This window comes from Larimichthys crocea, chromosome III (genome assembly GCF_000972845.2).
Source record: "Larimichthys crocea isolate SSNF chromosome III, L_crocea_2.0, whole genome shotgun sequence".
Taxonomy (NCBI): domain Eukaryota; kingdom Metazoa; phylum Chordata; class Actinopteri; family Sciaenidae; genus Larimichthys; species Larimichthys crocea.
In genome coordinates this window covers 7501016-7526465 of record NC_040013.1, presented here as the reverse complement: position 1 = coordinate 7526465, position 25450 = coordinate 7501016, and the positions used below count along the sequence as shown (strand labels likewise).

Below are 25450 nucleotides of genomic sequence, written 5' to 3'. Positions count from 1 at the left end.
GCACAGAGTCGACTGGGAATTAAGGGGAAACGGCTAGCCTGGCTCTGTCCAAAAGGTACCAGCACCTCTTTTAATATTTACTGTACAACAATCAAGATACATGGCGGTTTGAGACACTGTTAGGACAGAGCGTTCTAGCTTCATATTTAACAGATAGATATGATTGGTGTCTCAATCTTCTCTTAAAAATATGAATGTGTATTTCCCATGCTGTCCAGCTATTTATTTAATTAAATCATTGGTCATTTAGATTTCATAAAAACTACCCATTCCGCCTTAAAAACAATGATACTGAAACAGAAACTCTTGCACTCTTGAACAAGACGCTCATGTTTCTGAATGGTGGTGCCTGAAAAGAACCTTTTTAAAAGATTCCCCGAGTGTAATTTCATTTAAATGTGATTATTTATGAGCCGTAGATCACAGGACACACCAAAAAGGGATGTGGGAGACATAAAAAGCTATATAATGGGAGGAGTGGTTTGACATAATGGAAAGTGAGCACTGGGTTAGGTTAGCCTAGCAAAGGCAGGGGGACACAGCGAGCAAGAAACATGTTGTCTCATTTGTTTGATTCATGCAAAAACCAAAGATCCTAACTTTAATATTTGAATGGATAAAACAAATGATATGACACGTTAATAAGTGAGCTTTAAAGGACCAGTCTGTGGGATTTAGTGACATTTAGTGGTGTGGGTGCTGATCTGACCCTTTCCTTCCTTTTTCCAGTCTTAGATACCCGTCAACCAGCTGAAGCTTTGAGAATGGCATCAAATCATAACTTTTCCCCTAAAATGTCAAATTATTCCTTTAAGCAAATTAAGCCAAGTCTTGTCCTGAGGGCCTAAAATCTCTGAAACTTTGCCTTGTGTTTTTGTTCTGCCAGTTTTAATGTGATAACTTTGTCTTTGAGAGTGGGCATGTGCCAGATCGTGCCAAAGTGACTCCAGTCTCTTAACAATCATTCAGTTCTCTGCGATCATTCTCAGCGGGTCTATTTGGCATGTGCAGTACTATAACACAGTCTATTTTTGAAACAAAAGCCTTTCACCAACTGCCTGACTGAACTGTGCTCACTTCATCTCCAAAAATGAACACGTGCATGTGTGTGTGTGTGTGTGTGTGTGTGTGTGTGTGTGTGTGTGTGTGTGTGTGTGTGTGTGTGAAATAACAGTCGCTTAAGGCCCCACTGTTTCTAACTGCAAGGGAACAAACACAATGCTTTTGTTCAGATCTTAGCATATCAAAGCTTTGTTTCACAGCCTACACAGTTTTCAGACAGATATGTGGAAATATGAAATGTGAAGGATCTGCTATGTGCTGATAAACTGCATAATGCCAATTTAGATAATTATCCGTTTTGATCTTGTGAGTGTTTAAAAATGCAGCGCAAAAGTACAAATTTTGTGACGGGGCCTTAAGGCTTGTCAACGCTGTGACTCATTTGCAAGCTGAATGATGCTGCAATGCACTGAATATCAAATCTCCTGATAAAGAGAGCGGGGTTTGGCGTTAACTCCGATTCATGAGGTGAAAGATCATGTGAGTGTTCACGTCCTCCCCAACAGAAAAATAAATAAATAATAAGAAGAAATTGTTATGGCTTGACGGCTATTGATTATTGATAAATTAGGAAGTTACAAAAAAAAAGACAAAATTCACTGCAACAGCTCATAATTTACCATATATTAGGCTTGTCTCTGTGTAGCTACAGAAGAATTACATAAACGAGAAAGCTAAAATTAAACATTTGGAGAAAAAAGAAAGAAGAAAAGCTGAAGCTAATCCTGAGATTTTCCACAGAGCTATTCAACTATAACCTAATTTTTCCCCCATTTCATATCTTCAGGGTAATTCCCTGCACACTCAAGGTATAATTATTCTATTTCACTCCCTATCACCCTCCTCTATGGTAAGTCAGGAGGGTTAGGAGAGAACAGGTGAATGTGCCAGATAGAGATTACGCCGTGGGTCGCTCATTAAACCAGCGTTAAATATTATGACTAATAATCAGGGAGATTAGTATGTTCTCTGGAGTTCGTGTTCTAATACCGGCAGCTCTGCCTTCCAGTTCTTATATAATGTCACATCAGGATCGTTCTTGGAAACGGATCAGCTGAGGGAGATAAATGTGTCTCTTCAGCCGCGTGCATGTAACGCCGTGTTACGGAGAATTATCGATGAAGAGTGTGACATCATGCAAAAGCACTTCCGCCTTTCACCGCTTCAAATTGCCCACAGCTTAACAGGGGAACTTTCGTGGGAATCTGAGCACATACGCTGAAAGCGGAGCTGGAAGTCCTGACTTTCGAACATCACTGGCGGATTATAGATCTGCTCATATGCAATCTGAGTGCACAAAAGGGGGGTCTATTTCAGGGATGAATTTGCATTTCCTTTATACTTTGACATCCAAGCCAAATTACACAGGAGAATAATCGCCTTTTTTTTTTTTTTACTCACTTTTTACCTCACCAATGGTGCCGTTTGATTAAATCCATCAAAGCTCAGCTTGATCCTTCAAATCCTTAATATATCCTAGATATACAATGAATTATGATAACAGCAATCAGCATTACAGTTCATAAATGTGCCACTTCCCATATCATTTCTACTTCATTTCCTTTACAGCTCTGCTTGGTTTTGAGAGTTTGAAAAGAATTCCAAAATCTACCATCTGAATGCATGAATCATTATTAAGCATTCTCACTGTCACACTTGGTTCTACTGTCACTACAACGCATCATCTAATTTCACACAGCAATAAATTAACTCCTCAAAACTCCAGTGGCAACACATCAATGTTAAGAGATTCTCACATGGAGTGCAATGAATCACCTAATGAATGCAGTGAGAAAGTTGGACAAGGAAACTACTGAGTGAGAGATAGAAATTATGAAACCATCTAAAAATGTATAGACTGCCGATCTAATACAGACTCTGGACTGGCTGACTGCATAACTAGAATCAAAGGATGTGGAAATTACTACAGACTTTAGATTTAAGCAGTGCTTTGACAATTTCATTTGTTTGAGTGGTTAATGTGTCAGACTCTTTCTCTGACGGGTTTCTCTTTAGTTTTTGATCAACTATTAATGACAAACAGGCCTTTTACACTGTATTATAATGGTTGTCACAAGGTTAATGTGGGTAAGAATAATGTAAACAAGCCACGATAAATGATAAATCCTTACCTATTGAAACTGGCATATGTGGATATACTACAAATAAAGCTTCTGTGAGCAATCTATGAAAAACAGCCTGTCTGGCTTGTTAAGCAAACTTGAAAAGTGAAATCTTGCACAGCTCCAGGCATTTGCCTATACGTGCTTACAGTAGGCAGCCTGTCTGTCGGAGCATGACAGAACACCCTTTGAGATTTGTCCATCTAGATTCCCCGTGTTGGAGCTAAACTGTTGAGCAGAACGACTGAGCAGCATCTCTCACTCTTTTCTCCCTCGCTCTCCCTCCCCCTCTTTCCCGTTTTGCCTGGAGACGATAATGATGATCTTCAAGGAAAGGAGGGAAAAGATGCACAACAAGTCAAGAAGCCATCCACTTGCTAATTAGTAACCCCTTCATTTTTCTAACAAGCAGAACTAATTACAGGATCTGCCACGATGCTGATTTCCCACAAGGCAACGCTCACCAGGACTAAGCCAAAATTGCTTCCTCTTACTCCCCCTCCCGTGAACCAATCAGACTCCGGCTTTTGGGAGACAAATAGGGGAACAAAAACTGCTGTGTCATTTTTGCAACTGAATGTAATCACGCAAAGCTAGCATTGATCAGGGACAAGTCATCTTTGTGATTTCCCTACCAGGCCTCCATGTGCTTGCAGTGTATTGAATAAAAAAATGTCCAAATGGATTGTGCACATGCAAAGTCATGGTTTAGCTGAGTAAATACGAGAGGTGCAATAACAACCTCCTGCAAACCTCGATCAAAATCTGCAGTTTGTCGTTCCTGTCAGATCAGAGCTGGTTTTGATCTGCAGATGCAGTAAACAATAAAAGGCTCGGACAGGATTCTCCGTTTTTGTGGTCGTAGCAAACGATGAACAAAAGTTTCTTCCAGGAGTCATTAATATTCTGCAGCATGACGGCTGTGCTCCTGCTGCAGCAGTCTCTGCCCCAGATTTTTTTAGTCTCCCTCTTGTGTTTATCTGCGTGCCCAAAGAGTTATCGACGAAGTTATTTCTTGGATTTTGTTTGGGTTCTACTACGTCAGTACTGGTCCTAGTGCCCTGTCGGTTCTTGATGCAGAGAGACTTTCATTTTACAGAGAGAAGTGGTTCCCAACAGAGACAACTAGACTAAATTCAATTGTTGATAGTGGTCCAATTCTAGTTTGCCCTGAGGCAACTGGGCAGTCCTGTTTTTTTATTGGTATTGGTCATAGTGATAACATGTCTATACAGTATGTTCTAGTTTGCTCAGTATTACCGTATCATTCTTGTTTACTCTTCCATACACTGATGGTGTATTGCTAAATCAATGAATAGCTGAGTTTAATTTTCTTCCTTCCCGGTATATATGCATTATGCACAGATGATATTATGGATAAAGTCCAGCTATATACACAGAGACAAAGATAATAGTGGGAGTACTTCGATGGGGCAATAAAACTGGAGCCACTGAAAGCTGAAAGGTAGAGGCATCTGGTATATTTGCCCGTTACCCACCAATGTAAACTGAAACCAAGATACGGGACTATGCTGTATTAAGTTCACCTGGATACTGAGATCCTTGTCAATATCATTAGTGAATAGGAACTCACCCATAATGGCTGAGTAAACAGGCTTGCTGTCCAGTCTGGGCTAGTTTTCCCAAAACCTGATATGTAATGTATCCTGGTACGCATACCGTCGGTGCCGTGGGACAGGATGTCCGAACAGCTGATTCCTCTGTCAATACAAATGGAAGCAGGATGCTTATACTTTTAATGGAATGTAGACTTCATATGTGCGAGAATTTACAGTGAAGTGTGTGTTCGCCAACCAGCAGACCATGTACCATTTGTAATATCTTTAAAACGTTACATCAGTCGAATGTCCAAGTCCAATAAGACTAATTGATCAGCTTTTAAACTAACTTTTTTTCTGCCTTTGTTGGGAACCATTTTCATCCACTGATTAATACACATTTGGTGCTGTAGTGCTCTAATATAACAGCATGTTTGTGGGATTGAGTCAAAATATACTACAGTGTCTATGTTCATCATAATGATGGAAGATGTCACCCAGTGCTGTGTGTGTGTGTTTTTTTTTTTAGGGCCTATTTATTTTTCACATTAAGAAACATATAACATCTCAGACTTATTCTTTAGCTCAGGCTTAATTTAGTTTAGCAATTAAATGCTACTTAAATATTCATTAGCAAAGCACACATCATCAAGAGATTCTGCTTTGAGGTTAAGTGAAGTGTTCCATCCAGACAGCGACTATTACTCTATCGCACCTTGTTCGCAGAATCCTGACCGCTGACTTACTTTGCTGTTTCGTTGCACCATCAGCAGCTTTGCAGACAGTCACCTCGAGTCTGAGGCAAAGAGCACACACAGAAGACCCTTATCTTAAAAGGAAAGTGAAGGTGGAAGTATGCAGAGAAAAGCTTCCTGCAAGCCAGTCAGGTTGGTCAGTCACATTTAGCACAGACGGGGTAATATGCTGATAGAGTCCTTCCAGGTCACCTTGGTGGGCTTTGAGTGGGGATGGGGTTGAGGGGCAGCCTCATGCATCATTCGTCCGTCAGTGATGGACATAAGTGGTAACCCTCTTAGACGAGAACAGAGGAGGAGAGGCTTTCAGCGGATTCACTGAGCCCTGGAGCGTTTCTTAATTAGCTCATTAGAGACTGTCTGATTGCAATCACTTCCATTTTAAGAGTTTACTCTCTTGAATTTGGTTTAAAATTCTCTGTGGTTATCGGCGCGGTGTCAGGTCCGTCTGCAACCGCGAGATGTATACAGCAGCATGTTGCGCGGCGTAGACATCATCGCCCCGGATTTCACAAATTACGGGTATTACGTGAACCACAACTCTCAGAGCTGATGTAATGTTCAGCTGCTGCAGCTTAGCGAGGCTGATGTTGAGGGTCAGAAATCCCCCCGAGGAAGGAGTTAAGTATGTACGGCCCGCCAGGCCTCGGCCACCTCCAACCATATGCGCGGTTTCCATCTTGCTGTGGCTGTGTGTGTGTCATTTTATACACCCACGAGATAGGGATCTTAGTGCCCTTCATATGATGCTTTTACAGTGCAGTTACATTAGCTAATTCGACCCCGCTTTCAAAAATAGCTCTTGATCGATAAGGCTTTCAGTTTCTTGCAAGCCTCAACATTTCACCTTCAGGCTCTCCCTTGGAAAAAAAAAAGAGAAAAACACAAACAGCAATCTCTCATTTCAAGTTTTCCAGAATTTCTTTACAACAGGGGCCGACGTTACTAAATCTGGATACACGTATGTCTTGACCTTCATGGCCTTGAGCTACTGACGCAAACAGACGAGGGTTATTTGTCCTATGTGAAAATAATTGCGTCATTTATTCCAATACCTAGAACTCTAAAACCACATCAGCTCATATCATAATCTGATGATCTGAATACCTGCTAGCCTCAGGAGCTAAAATTACCCTATGGTTCCAACCAATGGACAAATCAACTAGAAAACTAGATGAAGACAGCAGTTAAAGCTGGAGCCGTGAGCTATTCAGGCTGTGTGGATCACATCAGAATACACACTCATTAAGCATTAAAGACTAACAGCTTCATGAGCCGAGCCTACTGAGATCCACTCCTCCACGTGGGCAATAAAATGTGGCGGCTTTGAACGATCTGGCAGTTTGTGTCTATGTCAGTTCCCCAGTGCTAGATAAAGGTAGCCTCTCCGAACATCTGTAAGACTGTAGGGCCGAAGGTGAGGATATAGCAATGCAGCCGCTACTACTTAAAGACACGTGATGTAGAGATAGCTAAATAATCTATAAAATGCTCACAGTTGCCAAAAGCCAGCATTATAAAACTATTATTTATAATATATATATATATATATATATATATATATATATATATAAATAAAACTATTGAGAAATTACATTTGAGAAATTGGAACTGAAAAAATATTTTTTTGTTGGTTACAAAATATCTAAGTCAGATTTCAAAATTGCTGATTGATTGTATAAGTGTGATAAATGACAGCAGAATTGATGTACAGGTTATTATGATAAAATATATAAATGAATTAGGAAGCCATTGGTATAAACGGGGCAAGTACACATTTCTTTTTGTTTATACAGACAACACTGAAGTGGGCAAACTCACAATGGCTCTACTTTGCATGTACAATGATCTTTCTATGGCAAAAAACAAAACAATAAGCTTCAATGTTTTACTTATTTTTTAAGCAGACTACATTGTACTTTTGATAATTACACAGACACTGTCATAAGTAATAGGGTGACCTTCAAACCTTTAACAACACTGAGGAGGCAGTGAAGAGCCACTGTCCACTCCGATAAGAACGGAAGCAAAACAGTGCAATAACCAATCGAGGAGGACATAAAAGCAGCCATCAGCACCTGTGATGCAAATGAGAACTTCGCTTACACAATTATTACAATTGAATGCAATTAAATTGGATATGGGGGGAAAAAAAGCAGGGCGAGAGCGAGAACACTGCCAAGAGAGCTCCAGAATAATCGTAGACAACAGAGGAGAGGCGGAGACAGAAAGAAGTCTAACTGTGTGTTTTGATTGGGTTGTTACGATACCTTTATTTCTATTGACTCGTCTAACAGCCCAAAACTTCCAGAACCTAATTACTGGCTCTACAGTATCACTCCCCCTCCGTAGACAAGAAGCCACAGCTGGAACAGATGATAAAACTTGGACTCCTCATCGTCATGGTGAGATCAAAGTCACAGGCTTTCTATTTTTAAATTATTGGACTCTCGCTGTCGCTGGCTGAGCTCAAGCACCAGAATGACTCTGTTTCTATCTCTGACTAGGTATATACTGTATGTGTGTGGAGATCCACCTGCATGTGTGCCCTTAAAGCTACATCAGTGATCGCATAAACAAAGATGGCACAGCTTTGCTGTGATCATTTAAGGCACTGAGGCTTCAGTACGATTGTTTTTCCACTTCTTTCTGACATGTCCAGCTACGCTTCTGTATCCCTTTTAGAGAGCTTCTATTTTGTAGTTTCTACCGGTGTCTCAGTAACCTTGGGCCTGCATGAAACACGCACAAGCATTATTGAAGTCTCCCTTTTTTTCCCCCCAAGGTCGCTTTTACAACTTTCTTTTTAAAAAGGATATGAACATGAATACTCTGCTCTTAGAGAAAGTACCAATAGAGGACAAGGGCACATAGCATACAAATGAAAAGAAATTCCATTTTAAATGTCAAATCATAGTAGCCCACAATCTGTTGACATGCTTACAATGAATGTCAAATCATAGTAGCCCACAATCTGTTGACATGCTTACAATGAAACTAAGGTAAATGTTTCTGAGTATTGTACAAATAATACTTTTACTATAATTAAAAAATATTTTTTCAACAGGGTTTACTAGAAATTAGCTTGACTACTGGTTACAGCAAAATCCAGCCCAAAAGAAGCAATCTGAAGCAGATGTAGTTTATAATTTGATAGGAGTTCAGCAGTGCACATCTGGATTTCACTGAAAATTAGGTTGATATCCGTCATAGTGGGGAGATAATCTCATGAACACGTCACACGACTAAAATACACAGCGAGTGAGGGAGTTTGTGAAGTGCCGGGTATTATAGTGTATGAAGTGGGGGGTTCACAGGGGTTAGGCTGGAAAAAAAAAAAAAAAAAAAGGAGCAGCATGCAACATCAGGGTTTTTATATGTGACTAAATAGAGGGTGCACAGCGTCAGCACTGGTGCTCGAACGTCCACGTTCACATGGGGGAAACGCAGTCTGCTCCCTGCACAAAACCCGCCTTGTAACTGATCTTTGAAGCGCATCCTGATGGAAGATCTCGTCTGCGTGACGCTATTTATAGCTTGGTAATACATCAGAGGTCGCACCTTCCATCTCAGCAGAACCAACATCTGCCTCGATACACACTGGCTTATCCGACGTTGACGATAGCAGGCGTCTAATATTGTGGTTGGATGCGGGAATCTAACATATACACCAATCTGCAAGCTCTGTTCATTTCACCACGTTCAGACTTCTGTTTGATTCGCTTTCTTAAATACCTATAAATAATTTCATTCCCTCATTCTGATTCTGACATCACACTGATACAGGCTTAATGTAATGAACTATAATCAGATTTAACTTAATTACATATTGTAAGCTGATTCATTGTTCAAGTATGACTTGTTTGTGATGTGTTGTCAGGAGTGGCCACGGTCTTCCTTTAAAATGACAGGGAGACAGTGACTTCATTATCATTACTGACAAACTCCGACTTCTGGTGTGTCACCATGATGGTAACAAGTGGAAGGGGGCTCGTCACTCCCCCTGTCTTCCATAAAAACCATAGTGCACATAGTGCTGGCTAATCTGATCTGCCCGAGCCAGTATTTCAAAAGCAGCCGGTCAGTCCATCAGCCAAACAATGAGAGAGGACATAAGATAACAAGATAAGCCTGGGCCTGGCCTGGTGGGGTGGTCCTGAGGAGGGGGTTGGGATATGATGACAGACCCTACTAATAACATGCACACAGAGAAAGCCTTCACTGATGTGGCAGAAATCTGACTTTATGCCATGTCAGGCCTTAACTGACCTCTTCAAAAGAGCTTTTAAAAGCGTAAAATCTATTACAATGGATTTGGGGAAAGAAAGTGTTTCAGACTGGAATAGAAAATGCTACTTTTTCTTCACTCACTGTGGAGTGTGGTTAAGATGCCAGCATTGATTGGCTTGGCTTACTGTTTTTTTTTTTTTGCACACAGACAGAAAAATAAAAAAGGTTGTACAAATGATTGCTTCAGTGGGCGACCATCAGCACGCAAAGCCAGCTGTAGTATGCACACATCTGTTGCAGTGGAAAAAAAAACTATTGCTGCTCCTCCATCTTGCACTGCCATGATCTTCCAAGCTTGTGAAGCTATCGTGGCCTTGAACTGTGCCTCCACAGTCTGTGCAGTAAGGATTTACTGAGCGTGTGGGCGTGAGATGTGTTCAGATGGCATGGAAAAGGCCTTGTCCGTTGGTGAACTCCTTCGACCACTCTGCACATACCGAGTGACCTAGTGTTCAGTCATCAGACCTTTGTGCATCGGCTCTGTCCCGTCACCGCACCACCAGACTAAGAAGCTTAACTGTGAGAGAACGTGCAACAATTAAGAGCAGCGATACAGTAAAGCGAGGCCATCTTTGACCTAAGAATCCTTGTAGCCAAGGAGAAGACTGGAGTCACCACTGGCTGTCTTGGGTAGACCTATCCACTTTAGTCAGTGTAAACTTTTTGAATAATGACAATTCCTCTAAACTACTATTTGTCAGTGTCATCTCAGATTTGCAAAGGGAAACTAAACTAATGAAGGAAGCTGTTATGTGCCAAAGACAGTACTGTCAAAAGTAGATGACAGCAGGTGAAATACAGCCTGTCTGCAGGGTCGCGTCTCATAAGAGCCGGAATGGCAAAGGTGCCAACCTAACTAAGGCTAAGGCAGAGTGCCCTTGTTGTGAGATTAACCAGCAGCTAAGCACTCATTAGGTAAACAAAGATATTAAGCACCAATCAGGGAAGAAATGATAGGTAAATACATCCTAACATCTGTTTGGGTCAGAGATGAACCAATGAAATTATTATTTAGTGTATAATTATTTGATGATTACACATTTTTGTGTTAAAGCTGCTGTTATCGACATTTTATTTTAACAATGGATCAAATGACTATGTGTTTATGAAAGGGGTCATAGTGATGAATCAGCAGACAATTGTTACCTGACTCAACTGTTCCTCTAATGCACACTCTTATAGCACATCGATTTTGGTTTTATGGTCCACAACTTTACTTTCTGGTTAACTCTCACTGAAACCATACAGTTCTGTAACTGTATGCTACGTGTGCCCAGCACCAAAGGTCAATAGTGGACATAGGACATAGTGAAGCAATTAACAGTTAAAGAGTCACATATTTCATGCATGAGTTGGTTGGAGAGCAAACCAGAGCTAAAAAAATAAAAGTGAATATCGGACTTTCATTCATTAGATCACCAGAAACACAACTCTTGTGTCTGCTGAATGCATAAACCATCAACTTTTTGCGAACAAGTTCAACTTAAGAACATGTCAGTGTTTTGTTAACAGTCTGTGTTTTTCTGCTGCCACCAAGTGGCCAAAAAAAGAGAAAAAAGTTAGGAGCGGTTTAAATACCATTTGTTAGCAGTCACATTCAGCCGAAAAAATGTCTCTTTGTTCTCGGCATGCGATGGGTGCTGTTTGTTTAGTGACACAAAGAGTTCATTTTCCACCCACAGCTGACTGATTCATTGGTTAACGGTTACAGGAATCATCTGTTTCAAAACTGCAGGAGCATTTGTGCAACAAAGATTTACTGCAAGTAACATGATGTAACATCCCACAGGGTGTCCGGTCTTGAACTTCCTCTACATGTATCTGAGACTTAATATGCTGAAAGGCTTTTGCCATTTTGCTGTAGGGAGCATTCATCGTTGCGTTAACTGATCATTGAACTGCTATAAAACAATGGCTTTAAATAGACCTGGCGTCCACACTGAGATCTGACATTCTGTCAAATGATCGAAAAGCAAACCCTGCTTTTAACATTTAATGCTCGGCCTGGGAGCTAAGGCATTACTTTCCAGAAAACAAGAGGAACAAAGCCATCCATTTTTATGTTACAGAATAAAGAAGCTACACAAAAGTAACTTCTTATGCCAATACAAAAAAGAGAACGCAACAAAAGTAGTGTATGAACAGATGAAAGGCAGCATAGCAGACAGCCCAAAACTGACAAAATCTCAGAATTGAACTTTACATGGTATTTATAGTGTATTGTTAATGGCCTACTGCCAATTTCCAACCAAATGACCTTTAATCTCTAGAGTAACACCACATCACTTTTGCTGCTGACTGCCCTGGGTTTCACTCTATAGCTGCAATGTAACACACAACAGGGACATCCCAATATCATAATGAAATAATCTCAGGGAAGCCCATTTTAATCAAGTGTTTAATTCAAGGGCATGGCGACAAACGACACCCCATTGTCCTTACAATGCAATACTTCACACCTGAGCAGCAATGTATGGAGGATTAAGGACACCTTGGACACCTGCTCTCAGTTCATAGTAGTGAATGTCACTTAAAAATAGACAGACACAAACCCAGACCCTCAATCATATTTTGGAGACTTTTATGAGTTAACTCACTCATCTGTCCTCATGCTGCTGTTTTACTCTCCATTTGTCATGTATGAATTTACACACATGCACACACACACACACACACACACACGCCTGCTAAATTGCTAATTAAATCTCAAAATAACATTTGCGTCTTGAAATACACGTCCCCGAAGTGCCAAAGCTTGATTTAAAAAAGGGTGTTTAGATGATTATATTCTAATAATATTTGTGCCTTACTAGTTTCATTAACCCCGTAGACCCAGACTACAAACTAAAGAGGTTAACTCACAATCTGTATCTCGTACAATAAAAGCTTTAGACTGTCATTCGTTCATGTAGTTTGTGTTTTATATGTTATTGAAAGCAGGGTGTAAGAGAGGAGAAGCTAAATCTGCTGTGAGGCTCATAGGAGATGAGACATGATGGCTGCGGTTGATAGACTCATCCGTCTTGAACTATTTTTTCCCCCCCATCAAAAGTAGTGTTTCATCACACACACACACACACACACACACACACACACACACACACACACACACACAGAGTTCTGTTGGCCAAAGTACCCAGAATCCATTGCAGCTCAAGGTCACCTGAGTCTTCTCTGGCACTCAGCCTGTGCACCTCAGTTTTCACTCTTTTCTTGCACGTAAGACATAAATCAAATTAGAATGACAGAAATAGGACCTACCGACTATTTTCATGGGTGCTTTTTTTAAATGAAGAGAGGCTTTCATTTGAGCATTTTTGGTTTACACGCTGCATAACAAATGGCGACGTCTGCTTCCTCGAGAGTCCCCCCACCAACCAATATTGTCTAACCTGCAGTTTAGATATCCTTTATGTACTTAGAATAAATCCAGATTTAATTAAAGCTTTACAGTACAACTTTCTCAAAATTTAATTTCCATTTCATGTCACAAAAGAAATCTAAATCCGTCCGCATAATCTCTACACCAGTATCAAATTGCACTGCAGTGTCTTTTGCCCTCAAGTGTCACTGAGGTAGCGATTGTTATGTGAAGTAACACAACGATTTCTGTTATTTTTAACTAAGGAGTATTCACTGTTTACGCTACTGAGCAAAATGTAAAATATTGCACTGAATGACTGTACATGAAGAACCTCCCCTGAGAGCAAAGATGGTGGAACAAAAACAAGACTGTCGCAACCATTCTGAAGCCATTTACTGTCTGTGGTTCACCTCATCATGTAGGTGGTTTACGTCTTTATGCAACAATTTAAACAGTATTTGTGTGGGAAATCTTTAACTTGGGAAGAAAAAAAAAACTACTGAGATTTTCCAAGGGATTTGTTTGTCGGACACAATTTGTAGAGCTTAACCCAGAATTACACATTTGACTGTGTTTTATTAATCCCACAGTGGAATACTGTTTGCCAGCTCTGTGCAGCATCGCTTGAACCGCATTAAGGCACAATGGGCAGTTCAGTTGTTGAAAGTACTCCATACTTAACACCCAAAGAGTTTCTGTTTTTTCCCCCTCGTTCTCAGTCAACATATGTTCGGTTCTTGGATGTTCAATGATCTAAAAGAGCGGAACATCTGTGAGACACAGGTCTCGTTTGAAAATGGTCATTAAGGTGATGAGAAAAAAAAATGATGCATGGAATTGAGAAGCATGTCACGATTTTGTTTTTGGCTCAGCTGAAACAATCAAAGAAAGCCTGACTTCATCTGCGTGTAAAAGGATGAGTGTGTTTCCATGCCAGAGGAGACATGGAAGGTCATTTCTATTAGTCAAAATACTAAAACTCATTACTACTCTTTCTCATAGTCTGACATTTTACAATTTATAAAATTGGATTGTCAGAGGAGATGGTGGTGAAGAGAAGTGGAAGAAAAATAAATTCAGGTGAAGAAGCCAACTCACCTTGGGCTGAACTTCCACTTCTACCACTTGGTTCTTGTTCATGCAATTTTTGACGAAGCTCTCAACATTGCTGTTGAACTTCATGAAGATCACGTAGGCGGCGTAGCCTGAGAGCAGCGTCAGACTTTCCCATATGGAGATGATGTTATCCAGGAAGAAGATGATGAGCAGGATCAGATCCAGGATGTAGAAGGAGACATCGCGGAAGAGTGGCCACCACGTTAGGTTGAGGATCTCCTTGGAGAAGATGGCACACATCCCAATCACGAAGAGGATGTTGAAGACGGCTGAGCCCACGATGGTTCCAATACCGACATTGCTGTGTGAGATGAAAACGCCAATGATGGAGGTGAAGAGCTCTGGGGCTGAGCCACCTGCCGCCATGAAGGTGGCACCAGCTACGTCATCCGAAATGGCCAGCTTTTCCGTGATGACTGTCAGTGCTGGGACGAAGAACTCGTCACACACTATGGCTAAGGCAATGAACATGTAGATCATGCCGAACATATGGAGGACAACTGCTCCTTGGCGCCTCTGCTGAAGGGTGAAAATGTCTTGCGGGTACTCCCCTTGGCTCTCGTTGCTATTTGCTGTAGATTTCATGGCTATTGGCATGTCAGCTGACACATTGGGGTCCCTCTGAGGTTGGGTGAAAAGAAGAGTCCTGTGGGGGGTGGACTGGTGGAGGCTCTCCTTGGGGAGCACTGGCTCACTGAGACCCCCTGAGCTCCAGGTCAAGGCACTGAAGGAGACGGCACTTACGGCCACCAGGCTAAAGACGAACCCTAAGATTCGCACTGGCCTCAGCTTTTTCCGCAGACACCGATGGCCATGCCGCTTACAGGCAGCACCCAACGTGAGCCTTCGCTCTAGTGAATCCATGGAGGGCTGATCTGAACTCATGTCTGTGCAGCTTGTCCACACTCTGAAAGGTTAGGTAGAAGGAGGGAGGGAGCCGGTTTTACCGGAAACAGTGCATGGCGTTGTCTTCCGTTTCAAATGAGTTGAAAAGATTGTAGGTGCTCTCCAGGGTCTGGTTTTCCAAATGATGTCTTCATATTAGCCTCTGCTGGACAATGTCAAAAGAAAAATAATAATTAAGGCAGGAAAGGAACTCAAGAGCGTAAAATGAACAACGAAATATGAACTAAACAATTAGTTGATTAATCATAACAAAGTCAATCTTTCTTAATTATACTGATAGGTATCCATCATGAAAAACATTTGAATAATGCAGATTTTCAAATGTGCGCTTTTGGTGCTTTTAGGACTTGAATTGAGCTGGTAATGCACAATGTACACAACATTTTTTTTTTTTTTTGCCTTTCTTCATAAGAAATTTTTAAATAAAAGAACATAATTAACAGCAGCTAGATTAGCCAATAACTATTGCTGCTGTGGAAAAGCCTAATCTGCTCCTGACCACTGCCAAAAGTAACTACATGCAGATATTTAGAAATGAACTTACAAATGACAAATATGCTACACTACAATATGCTACAATACTCGTAATAAAATGCACATTTAGTGCATATCTGGAGTTTTTAAATAATTGATGTCACTATTTTCACTCTCACACAACACTCTTCAGACCAAAAAAAAGGCAAATATAAAAAAATAAATGAAGAATTTATAACATGTTAAGTTTGAACATTCATGTGTAATTCAGATGAAATAGTCCTTTGGGGTCATTATGTGGCCTCAGATTTACATTAGCTGCAAACCATTAAGTGTATTTTGAATTCAGTAATTCACAATGTCAAAGTAATTCACGATCAATTCAAAGCACGAGATACAACAAACAGACGGAAAAACTTAAACCACGCAGAATCATCTGCCTGTGTAACTATTTTAATGTTGACTAGTGACACCCTGCAGTCAGAATCGGAAAAACTGCTGTTTTTACCTGCAAAATAACACGGAATAGGAAGGCCGACGGTTTACGGACATCACTTGGCTGCAGTCAGTGGAAATCGGTAAATTCTATGACGCTGCTGCTCAGGTAAAACCAGATAAAAACACGTCCGGTCCTGTCTGACTTGTCACTGATGCACAGCCTGCTGCGTCCAAGCTTCACGGTTTGTCTAAACTCTTTCCCCCCGTGTGCCCTTCAATAATGCCTTCGCCCTTTCAGCTGTATCATCATCATCAGCATCACACAACACACGCACGCACACAGCTAACCATCATCAGCCGAACCAAAACAGCCCCCCAACAATAGTTTCCCTGGCGAGGCGCATGACGCGTGGAGTGGCTGCAGACGGAGTCATGCCTTACCTTTGACAGAGGCGAGAGAGAACAGCCGCACGGCACAGCAGCAGGTTGAAATTAAGGAAATCCTCTCCGGTGCCCTCTTGCTCTCATTGAGCAAAATGTGACCGGTCTCCGCTCTCCGACGACAGAGGAGGAGCTTTGGATGGAGGAGAGAGAGAGAGAGAGAAAAAAAATGCTTTTCCAACTGCGCTCACCTCTCTCCCTCACAGCAGCGGCAGCATCCCTCTCGTCTCGGATGAAGGGAGAGAAGGTAAAAAAAAAAAAAAAAAAAAACCTTGCTATTGTAGCAGAACAGTGTGCAGGGCTGGGCTGACCACGTGACCCCGGTTGGTTTATTAATAAAGCCAGGTAAGCAGCAGACAGCGTATCCTTTCCTGCTGGGTTCACGCGGTGGGGGCTTTGGTGATGCTGCGTTTTGAGGGAGGAGTTGCCGTGGTTACGCAGCAAAGGCAGTATTTCCACTGTTTTTTTTTTTTGTTTGTTTGTTTTTTTATTTTTTTTATATTCCTCTCTGATGACGGAACAGGTGGATAAGCTTCGGCTCAGTTGCTGATTTATGCGCACGCCTTAGGTCATTTCAAGGTTATGTGCAACGTGCTGGATCCCTCTCTCAGAGACACTCGTGTGCAGCATCATTGACAAATTCTGCATCATTACACCTAGAATATAATATTTCATTTTAAAGTTGATTTTTTTATTTTTTAACATTTTGGGAAATTTGCACACTTGCTTTCTTGTCAAGAGTTTGATAAGACCCTTACTGTATCTGCATCTTTGTTAGCATAGGGACAGAAAATAGAGACTGTGTGAGAAAGTAACAAGATCTGCTTGCCAGCAAATCCAGTGTTCATTAATTGTATCTCGTTTTCTTATTTCTTACAAAAAAATGAAATAAAAACGTTTGTGGAAGGGACTATTTCTTGGTGTGGTGCGGTGATGTCCTGGAATTTAACTTCTTTTGGCACTGTACTAATAGACCTTTTCCACAGCAGCCATTTAAATATGAAATAATAGAGTCAACACAGGTGTCACTAGTTATACCAATTACGCAAATAAGCATATTTCCCAAAATGTCAAACTATTCAATTTTATTTATTTACATTTTTTACCTATTTATTTTTTTCAGTTTGGACTAAACATTAAAAGGTCATGCATACTCTGTATGACATGCACACATGTATCTCTTGGCTTCATTTTGAATATGCCAACTGAGCCTTCATCCGACATAACCATCACCCCTACAGCCCCCCGGGTTACCATGTTTCCCTGCTCATGTCAGATAAAGCCTCCCAACCACTTAGCATTAGTGGACAGGACAAACCGTGTTGGACAGATGCAGACATGCAATCTCTACACAGTGTGACAAAGTATGTGTGACATTTATGGCCTGGTGCTGTATAATAAATCATGATTCAATGACCTCATTGATTGGCCCCTCTTCCTCTGCTCTGCTCCCATCTCCTCCCCAATGTAGCTGCCTCTTGTTACCTAACAGGAAATTCAGAGGATGACAGCATTAACTTACCTCAGGTCTGAAAAGTAAGATGTTTTGTGACTACTATCTGTTGTGGTTCATATTGAGTTTTCTAGTAGAGCTCCAGTGTGTAAGATTTAGGGGGCTCTTTTTTCTTTTTTTTTTCCCATACTTTATTAATCCCTCAATGGGGAAATTCTTTTTTCACTCTATTTTATTTTGACATGCATTTTAACCCAGACACACACATGCAGTACAAGGGCTCATAGACATGCAAATGTGGAGAGAGATGGTGGAGTGATGGGCAGCCCCCCTGAGAAGCGCCCAGCGAGCGGTTGTGGGGGATCGGTGCCTTGCTCAAGGGCACCTCGGCAGTGCCCAGGAGGACTGAGCTACTGCCGCCCCATATGAGGAGCACATTAATAAAACATTTTACAGAATATGGCAGAAATTGAAGATACACATAAACACATAACTAAGAATTATTATGTTTTTGTGACCTTATAATGAATATATTATTATCTACACACGCTGTGTAAAATGAAGTGTTAAAAAGACAAGTTTCTGTTTTATGAAGATTTATGTACCAGACTATGTCTCAGCGAGAAGCAGTGACTTCCTCAAGTGTTGTCATTATTGGTTGCTGGGCAACAGGTCAAGCTAACTGATTGCTGGCGGTAGCCTACTGGACCTATACAACAGTGGTACTGATTTTGTCGCCCAAGCTTTGGCAACAAAGCAAAGGGTATTTCTCATAATGCCTAACTGTTCTTTCAAACATGAAGACTTCACCTCTGTCTAATGTCAATCATAATCATCTTTCCTCTCGCAGGACCAAACAGCACTCTTCAGTCCTGAAATTCTGTCACACTCTAAAGCCCAGAAGACTATTTGAGTTGGATTCCCTCACTACATCCATAATGCATTTGTCTATTGCTATTCGCACTGAACAAACTGATGGCCATCCCGTCAAACTGATCAAAATGCGGATGTGATTGGTGAATGAGCACATAAGTAGGCTACATCATTGACTTTACACATGAAGTTCAATCAACTTGTCATAGTACTACTCATCATGTGAAAACAGTTATATAATGTCTAAAGTAGCTCTGGAGGGAGCTTTCCAAAGTTTAAAAAAATAACCCTCATAATGTCATGGTGAGCTCGACTTAAAATGTTTAACAGCAAGCCTGCAATTATAGATTTTATTGAGTTGCATTATGGGAAGTGTAGGATCCAGAATCTTTGGAGCTCGACTAACACTCAAGGGGATAAAATTCAGGATATCTGAATCTCTGCTGCTTCAATGGAAGTACAGGTTTATATTAGAGGTGCAATTATTCACTAATTAGTCAACTGAAAGAAAATAAATCTGCAACTATCGTGTTAATCAACCATTAACAAGGTCCTCAAATGTACATTATTTAATATTTTGGGGAGTTTGAAGATTTGAGGACATTCGGTCAAACATAACAAGACATTAAATGATATCACTACTGGCTAACAAATAGAAATTTTTTTAGCATAAATCAAAGTTGTGATTGATTTCAGGTTTTTTTACACCCGGTCTCAGGGAAATGTGATAGTAAATCAAGAAGTTGGATTGACTCCATAGCACACACAAGGCTGTCACAATAGCTGATCCTTTTGTTTGAAATGATATGTTTAGCTGTATGAGCGCATGTATGTGATCAGTCCATATCATCATCATCATCATCATCATCACAAAGCGCATTCTGAGCCTGCAACCATAACACTTCAAATTAGATTTGTCAATACTTTTGCCTATCAAATGAGTTCCCATCCAGGCTGTCAGCTCTTTTTCAACAATGGCCCCCAGTGCACACACAGCCTCACCCACATCACCGCACTGACCACTCCTGATCTGGCTACGTTTCCTGCATAAAAGTGATGACTGGTCACAGGTCATGTGGGTTGTGGTGGCGAGGAACGGGGTTTGGAGGGGTGATAGTGGGAATTGTTTTGATTTGTCTTAAATCTGTGCTGTTACAAACACAACAGAAATTTCCATGCTGGCCCTGCCCCCACTCGGCCCGGCCTCGCTTTGGCCTGGCAGCTAAATCCGAGCCTTTGTGTCCCACATAGTTGTATGGATTTGTCAGCATTGGGGCACGGGCGGCGGGGGGTAGACAGGATGATAACGAAGCAAGTTTTTCCGGTGAAGAGGGAAGCACAACTGACTGAAGCAATGTATTGAATTAGCACTATTAAACAAGTCATTTTTATCAATACCTAATGCCAATAGCTGTCTGGTCCTGTAGACTGCAGATGAAGAAAGTAGTGAAATTAGACAGTCCCAAGATAAGCTTTTTCTAAGAGACTTGCTCGGGATTAGATGTTGAAAGCTTCATAGTAGCAACACCAAGGGTTGAAAGGGCTGAGTAAATGTATTCCAAAAGACAGATGGTCTGTCCATGAGTTATAAGACAAAAGCAAGATTGTTCAAAGATAAAGTGAGAGACACCATTTTAGCTTAAAAACTGGGCTGGATTTGAATATTCATTTTAGCAGCAGTGCCACTAAAGAGATTCATGAATTGATAAGCCACAGGGCTGATTACTAAGTGCTGGAGCTGATTAGATATGAAAACCCTGTTTTTACAGGTGGTCCGTGTAAATGCTGAGCGTTGGGAGGATTTAAAATACTGAGGTAATGAATCCAATCAGCCCCTCCAAACCTATTTTAAGGAGAATTTAATCTCTTACTCTGGATATGTTCACGTGTAGAAATCATTTAACTCATCTGCTGTCTTTTTTGCTGAAATGTATTATTGCATTTATTGTTTTGGAATACTTTAATCAACCAATCATGTTGGTAGTACTGCCTCTTCCGCCTCCTGGCTCTAGAAATCAGCAAAGATGTAGATCATCGGTGGACCTGAAGCAAGCCGAATGATGCCTGGATGCTCAAACAAGCCGTCTGTAATGGCACCTAACTGTCAGTCACTTATGGAGATTGACATGTTCTGTAGCCAGCCTTGAGTGGCCAGTTGAGGAACTGCAGTTTTTGGCATCTCTGTAAAGGCTTCACTTCACAGTCAGGGAGGTGGCCTTTGATTTCATGAAGCTCACGCCAAGAATTAAAAGTCAATCCCAGACTCACATGTCCTTGCTCTGTCACTCTCTACTTTTCTCTTCTTGCCATCTGCCATTGTCCCCTTTGGTCTGTTCACCTCTGTCATTATGTCTAGAGAGACATCCACTGCAGCATTCCCTGCAGCCTGGGTCCAAAAACCTCAGGTTACCGGTGGTCCAAAACGTGTGAGGTACAAACACAAACACTCCCCTGGTGCTGAGCTCACAGTCCGAGCATCCTGGCTAACAAATTTAGCTGCTGACACAATTCTACTCTGCCATCATTCAATTTGTTCTCTGCTCTTTAATCTCCGTTTGGTTTGGATCGGTCACCAAACAGGAAAAGAACAGACTGCAACGGACAATAAGGTCTACAGAGAAAATTATTGGTGTCAGCCTGCCCTCCATCCAGGTCCTGTACCTGTCCAGAGTCAGGAAACGGGCAGGTAACATCTCTGCAGACCCAACACACCCTGGTCACAAACTGTACACAAACAGCTCTGTACACCAAAACATCCAGATACAAGAACACTTTTTTCCCTCAGGCTGTCTCTGTGATGAACAGCTAAAAACCGGACACAAATGCAACATCGCCTGTAAAATATCTACTGTATATTTATACACTGTATATTTATACACTGTATATTTATATACTATGCACCATTGCACTAAAGAGAAAAAAATCCTTGTCTATACACACAGATATATATATATATATATATATATATACAAATAACACCTTGTTTTACATGTACATAGCTTTGTCTTTGTTCTTGTTTACGTCTATGTCTTTTCTATCTGCTTGTACAAAGAGAGCAGAGTGAAACCAAAGTCAAATTCCTCGTGTGCATTCACATACCTGCCGAATAAAAGTGATTTTGATTCTGATAGTTCGCAGCATTTTCTTTTTTACTATTCATGAGGAAACTTTGCAAATCACAGAGTAGTTGATGCAGAGCAGCCAGAGGACATCAGAGGCAAAACCAGAAATGGTTTATCCATAAAATATGACCCAGTTTCACCAGAATAAGTGAAATAAGTCTGTGACTTAATGCATTACATAATTCTCATGGGAGATTGTACCCGCAGTGCAAAGTTACATAGTGCAAGAACAGGTGTACAGGGCACAGAGTGGGAATGACAGAGAGTTTGTCAGGATGCTAAACTTGGAATAATTAAATACTTGATCGCTTTATGTCCTCAGTACACACTGGAAGTTCTGCAGGAACTCCAGGATAAAACAGAAACAAAACAAAACAAATAAAAACTCCACATCAGCATTTTACATTCGACTGAAGATGAATACGTTATCTTAAATAGATTTCTCTGCTGGGGTCACGAGCTTAGCTGTCCCAAAATCCAATCAATCTTTGGCTTTTGCGACCATTTGCATTTAACCATTGCAGGACAATGCCAAGCAAAGACAAAGGAGTCGTATTGATTGCTACGTTGAAAGATTAGACGTTTGTATTAGTAAAGGTGATTTCAGCAACAACCTGACACTGGAGCATATTTTCTTTGACTGTTATCTGTCATTGAGAAGTCCGATGTGATGGAGGACAGCATTGATACAGGATGTGTGCTGCATTATAAGGTTAATCCTTATGTCAACAGTCCCACAGATGGGCAGACCTGCTGGGAATGCAGGGATGAGGTTTGGGGGGGGGGGGGTTGAAAATCATTGCTGCCTGTCTGGTTATGATATGTAGGAGGGAGGAATGAGGGAGCTGGGGGCAAAAACTAGATAACTAAAAATAAAAATAAAATAAAAAGTCAAAAAATATTTCATGCTCTGATGTCATTAGGAAGGGCGAAAGCAGAGCTGTAATCCTATTTTAATCGCAGTGGATTTATTAAACAGGAGCAGCAGGTTTAAATCTCAGCAGATTACACAGAAGGCCCAAGGAGATGTGGAGAGGGGGGGTTGGAGAGGCTTGCGTAATCAAGTGCACTTAAGGTGATATGATTCATCTTTGACTAGTCAGGACTGTGGTGGGGCTGCGGGTGTCATGGGGCTCCTTGAAATGTGAGTAAAGTCAGATGGATTTGCAATAAATAAACTTCATTTATGATCGGGAATTTATTGATAATTTGTTGGATTGAGATCTAAATTGAATATTCGATTGAGACGTTTTAGAGTAATTACTTCTGACAGGATTAAGACAGGCTGCCTGCAGATGTTACTAATTATTTGGACGTCTGTGTGTGTGTCTGTGCACCTCAGTGTCAGCTCAAATCTCTTTGGCACCCTTTATAAAAAAATAAGACCTTGATTTTGGTGAACAATGGGTTAATCCCAGGTCGTGTCATGTCTGGATTTAATCAAATCCTATCCTATAAAAGAACATGTTGAACAAGCTTGGAGCTCTACAGATCACCAGTAATAAAAAAAGTTTGCAATCAAAAAACAGTGACAGTGTGTGTTGAAGGTACTCAGAGGCAGTCCTGGCTACATTTATGCCCTGGGTGGTCTGTGGTCCCCACAATGCCCATAGCAAAAACCGGCCCTGCAGGTACTCATGTTTTTTATGCTTGCTGCACATTTACAAAAAAGTCCAAATCTTGCTGATGTACCACAGAATTGGGGAAAAGGGATAACTGGCCAAATGTAAGAGACAACGTATTTATTCTAAGTATCAAAGCAGTAACTAGTATCATTTTAAGCAATATCAAAGGAGTATTGATTTATCAACAAAAGAACAGTGCAAGTGAACTGTCAAAAAACTAATGCAGCCCCCAAGGAGTTCAGACTAAGTTGAGGATAAAACCAGTCAGTTAGTTTCATGCCCTTAAAACCAATATGTAATGTGCCAACACACTGTTCAGGGCCGTGTGCTGTCACTGAACTTTGCCTTCGCCAAATGCTTCATCTAAAGAAGATGCCAAGTTCACCATCTGTTGGCTGAGCTTGGCAAGCGTCTGTCTGTGACACAGCATCTCTTTCATAGGGAGCCATTTTGAGCCATTTCTCTCATTTTTAGAGCAACGTTGCATATGCTGTAGATTATTAAGCGGCCGTCAACTGGATGATTTTCTTGAATGAATGCTGATTATGACAGTTTGGATAAACTAGCATTTGGTGGTGGTGGGGAGGGGGGGGGGGCAAAATGAAAAATAACAACAACAACAACAAAAAAAGCATTAATCCTTTTGAGAAACTGAGGAATGAACATTACTTTTGAAGAATGTCTTCAATGTTTTGGGGTTTTAGGCTAAACTGAAAAGAAAATATCTTCAATTGACTTAAAATCAAACACCGTACAACAAAAAAAAGCTTGCTTTAGGAAACTCTCAGAGAGCTCCTATTTTTATGGTTAATGATATCTTTCCAAATACATAAGTTGATGGGGCCTTGCTGAAACTAAAGGGGACTCCATGGGTGATGTGCATCACTGTCTATAGATACATTAAATATCCATCACAAGTTAATTAAACTTACAGACACGTATTACAATATACTGTGATATTTGTGTTCCAGTCCAAAGTTTGAATGACAGACTTCCTACTCACAGTACCATCCTGTGAACTACCAGGTATCTAATCACTGCTGCCACCTACTGGACAATTCATACATTGTTTTTTGGGTAACTCACATTGCTCCTTGGTTGTTTTGATGAGTTCCTGTTGAGTGTTTAGTGTCAAGCAGGAAAAACAAAGGCACAATAAATCCCATTTAATTAGGGCTCTGCACATGCAGGTGTGCTGCAACATGTCAAAAATTAACTGTGAGGAGGCTCATCTGTGTTTTCTGGGGAAAGCCGCAAATGTCGCCCGTTTTCTTCTGGTTCATGCCAGAACCTGAATTTTAGACAGTCGCATAAAAGACAGCTTATCAGTACTATTTAAGGATACACTCACTGAAAAAGAAACAAACAAAAAACAGAGTTTGACTTGATCAGATTAAAATCTGATTTAAAAAAAAAAGTGTTTCATCTTTAATGCAAAGTTACATTTATACAGAACAGGTTAAACTAACCTGTCATTTATTCTACTTCTATTTTTTGTGAGTGCCACTACAAGTATGCTTTCATGATATACAAGCAACTTAACTTAGAGGACTTAGTGGCATCCAGTTACATCCAAGTCAGGTCAAGTGGGTTTCATTTTCAGTTCAACCATGTACACAGTACTCAGGGAAACAGAAAGGAAAGGGACATGACAGATAGGTGCAAACATAAACATAAAAAATAACTATATACATATTTAAAAGATAATTTTAAAGTCATAACTGAGAACTAAAACACTTAAAGAAGTTTTGTATTGTTCTGTGATTTTGTTTTATTTAGGTATATTTTATAAGGGAGGAAACCGGAGCACCCGGGGAAAACCCATGTAAGCTTTCTGGGGGGTTATATG

At 40.8% G+C, this 25450-nt stretch overlaps 1 protein-coding gene across 10 annotated transcripts in view; it reads right to left on the bottom strand.

The window, feature by feature from the left end:
* Positions 1-17410, bottom strand: part of slc24a2 (solute carrier family 24 member 2) — a 43827-nt gene extending 26417 nt beyond the window's left edge. For 3 of the 10 annotated variants that reach the window (XM_019279418.2, XM_019279419.2, XM_019279416.2), the window contains exons 1-2: positions 16529-17407; positions 14252-15320 (exon numbers count right to left, since the gene is read on the bottom strand). In XM_019279418.2, the coding sequence (XP_019134963.1) occupies positions 14252-15154 (903 nt within the window). In that variant the 5' untranslated portion in view covers positions 15155-15320; positions 16529-17407. Of the gene's footprint in view, positions 1-14251; positions 15321-16157; positions 16466-16528 lie in introns of those variants that run through there. The other 7 variants (XM_019279411.2, XM_019279415.2, XM_019279412.2 and 4 more) reach the window with 6 other exon arrangements.
* Positions 17411-25450: the final 8040 nt, after the last annotated feature.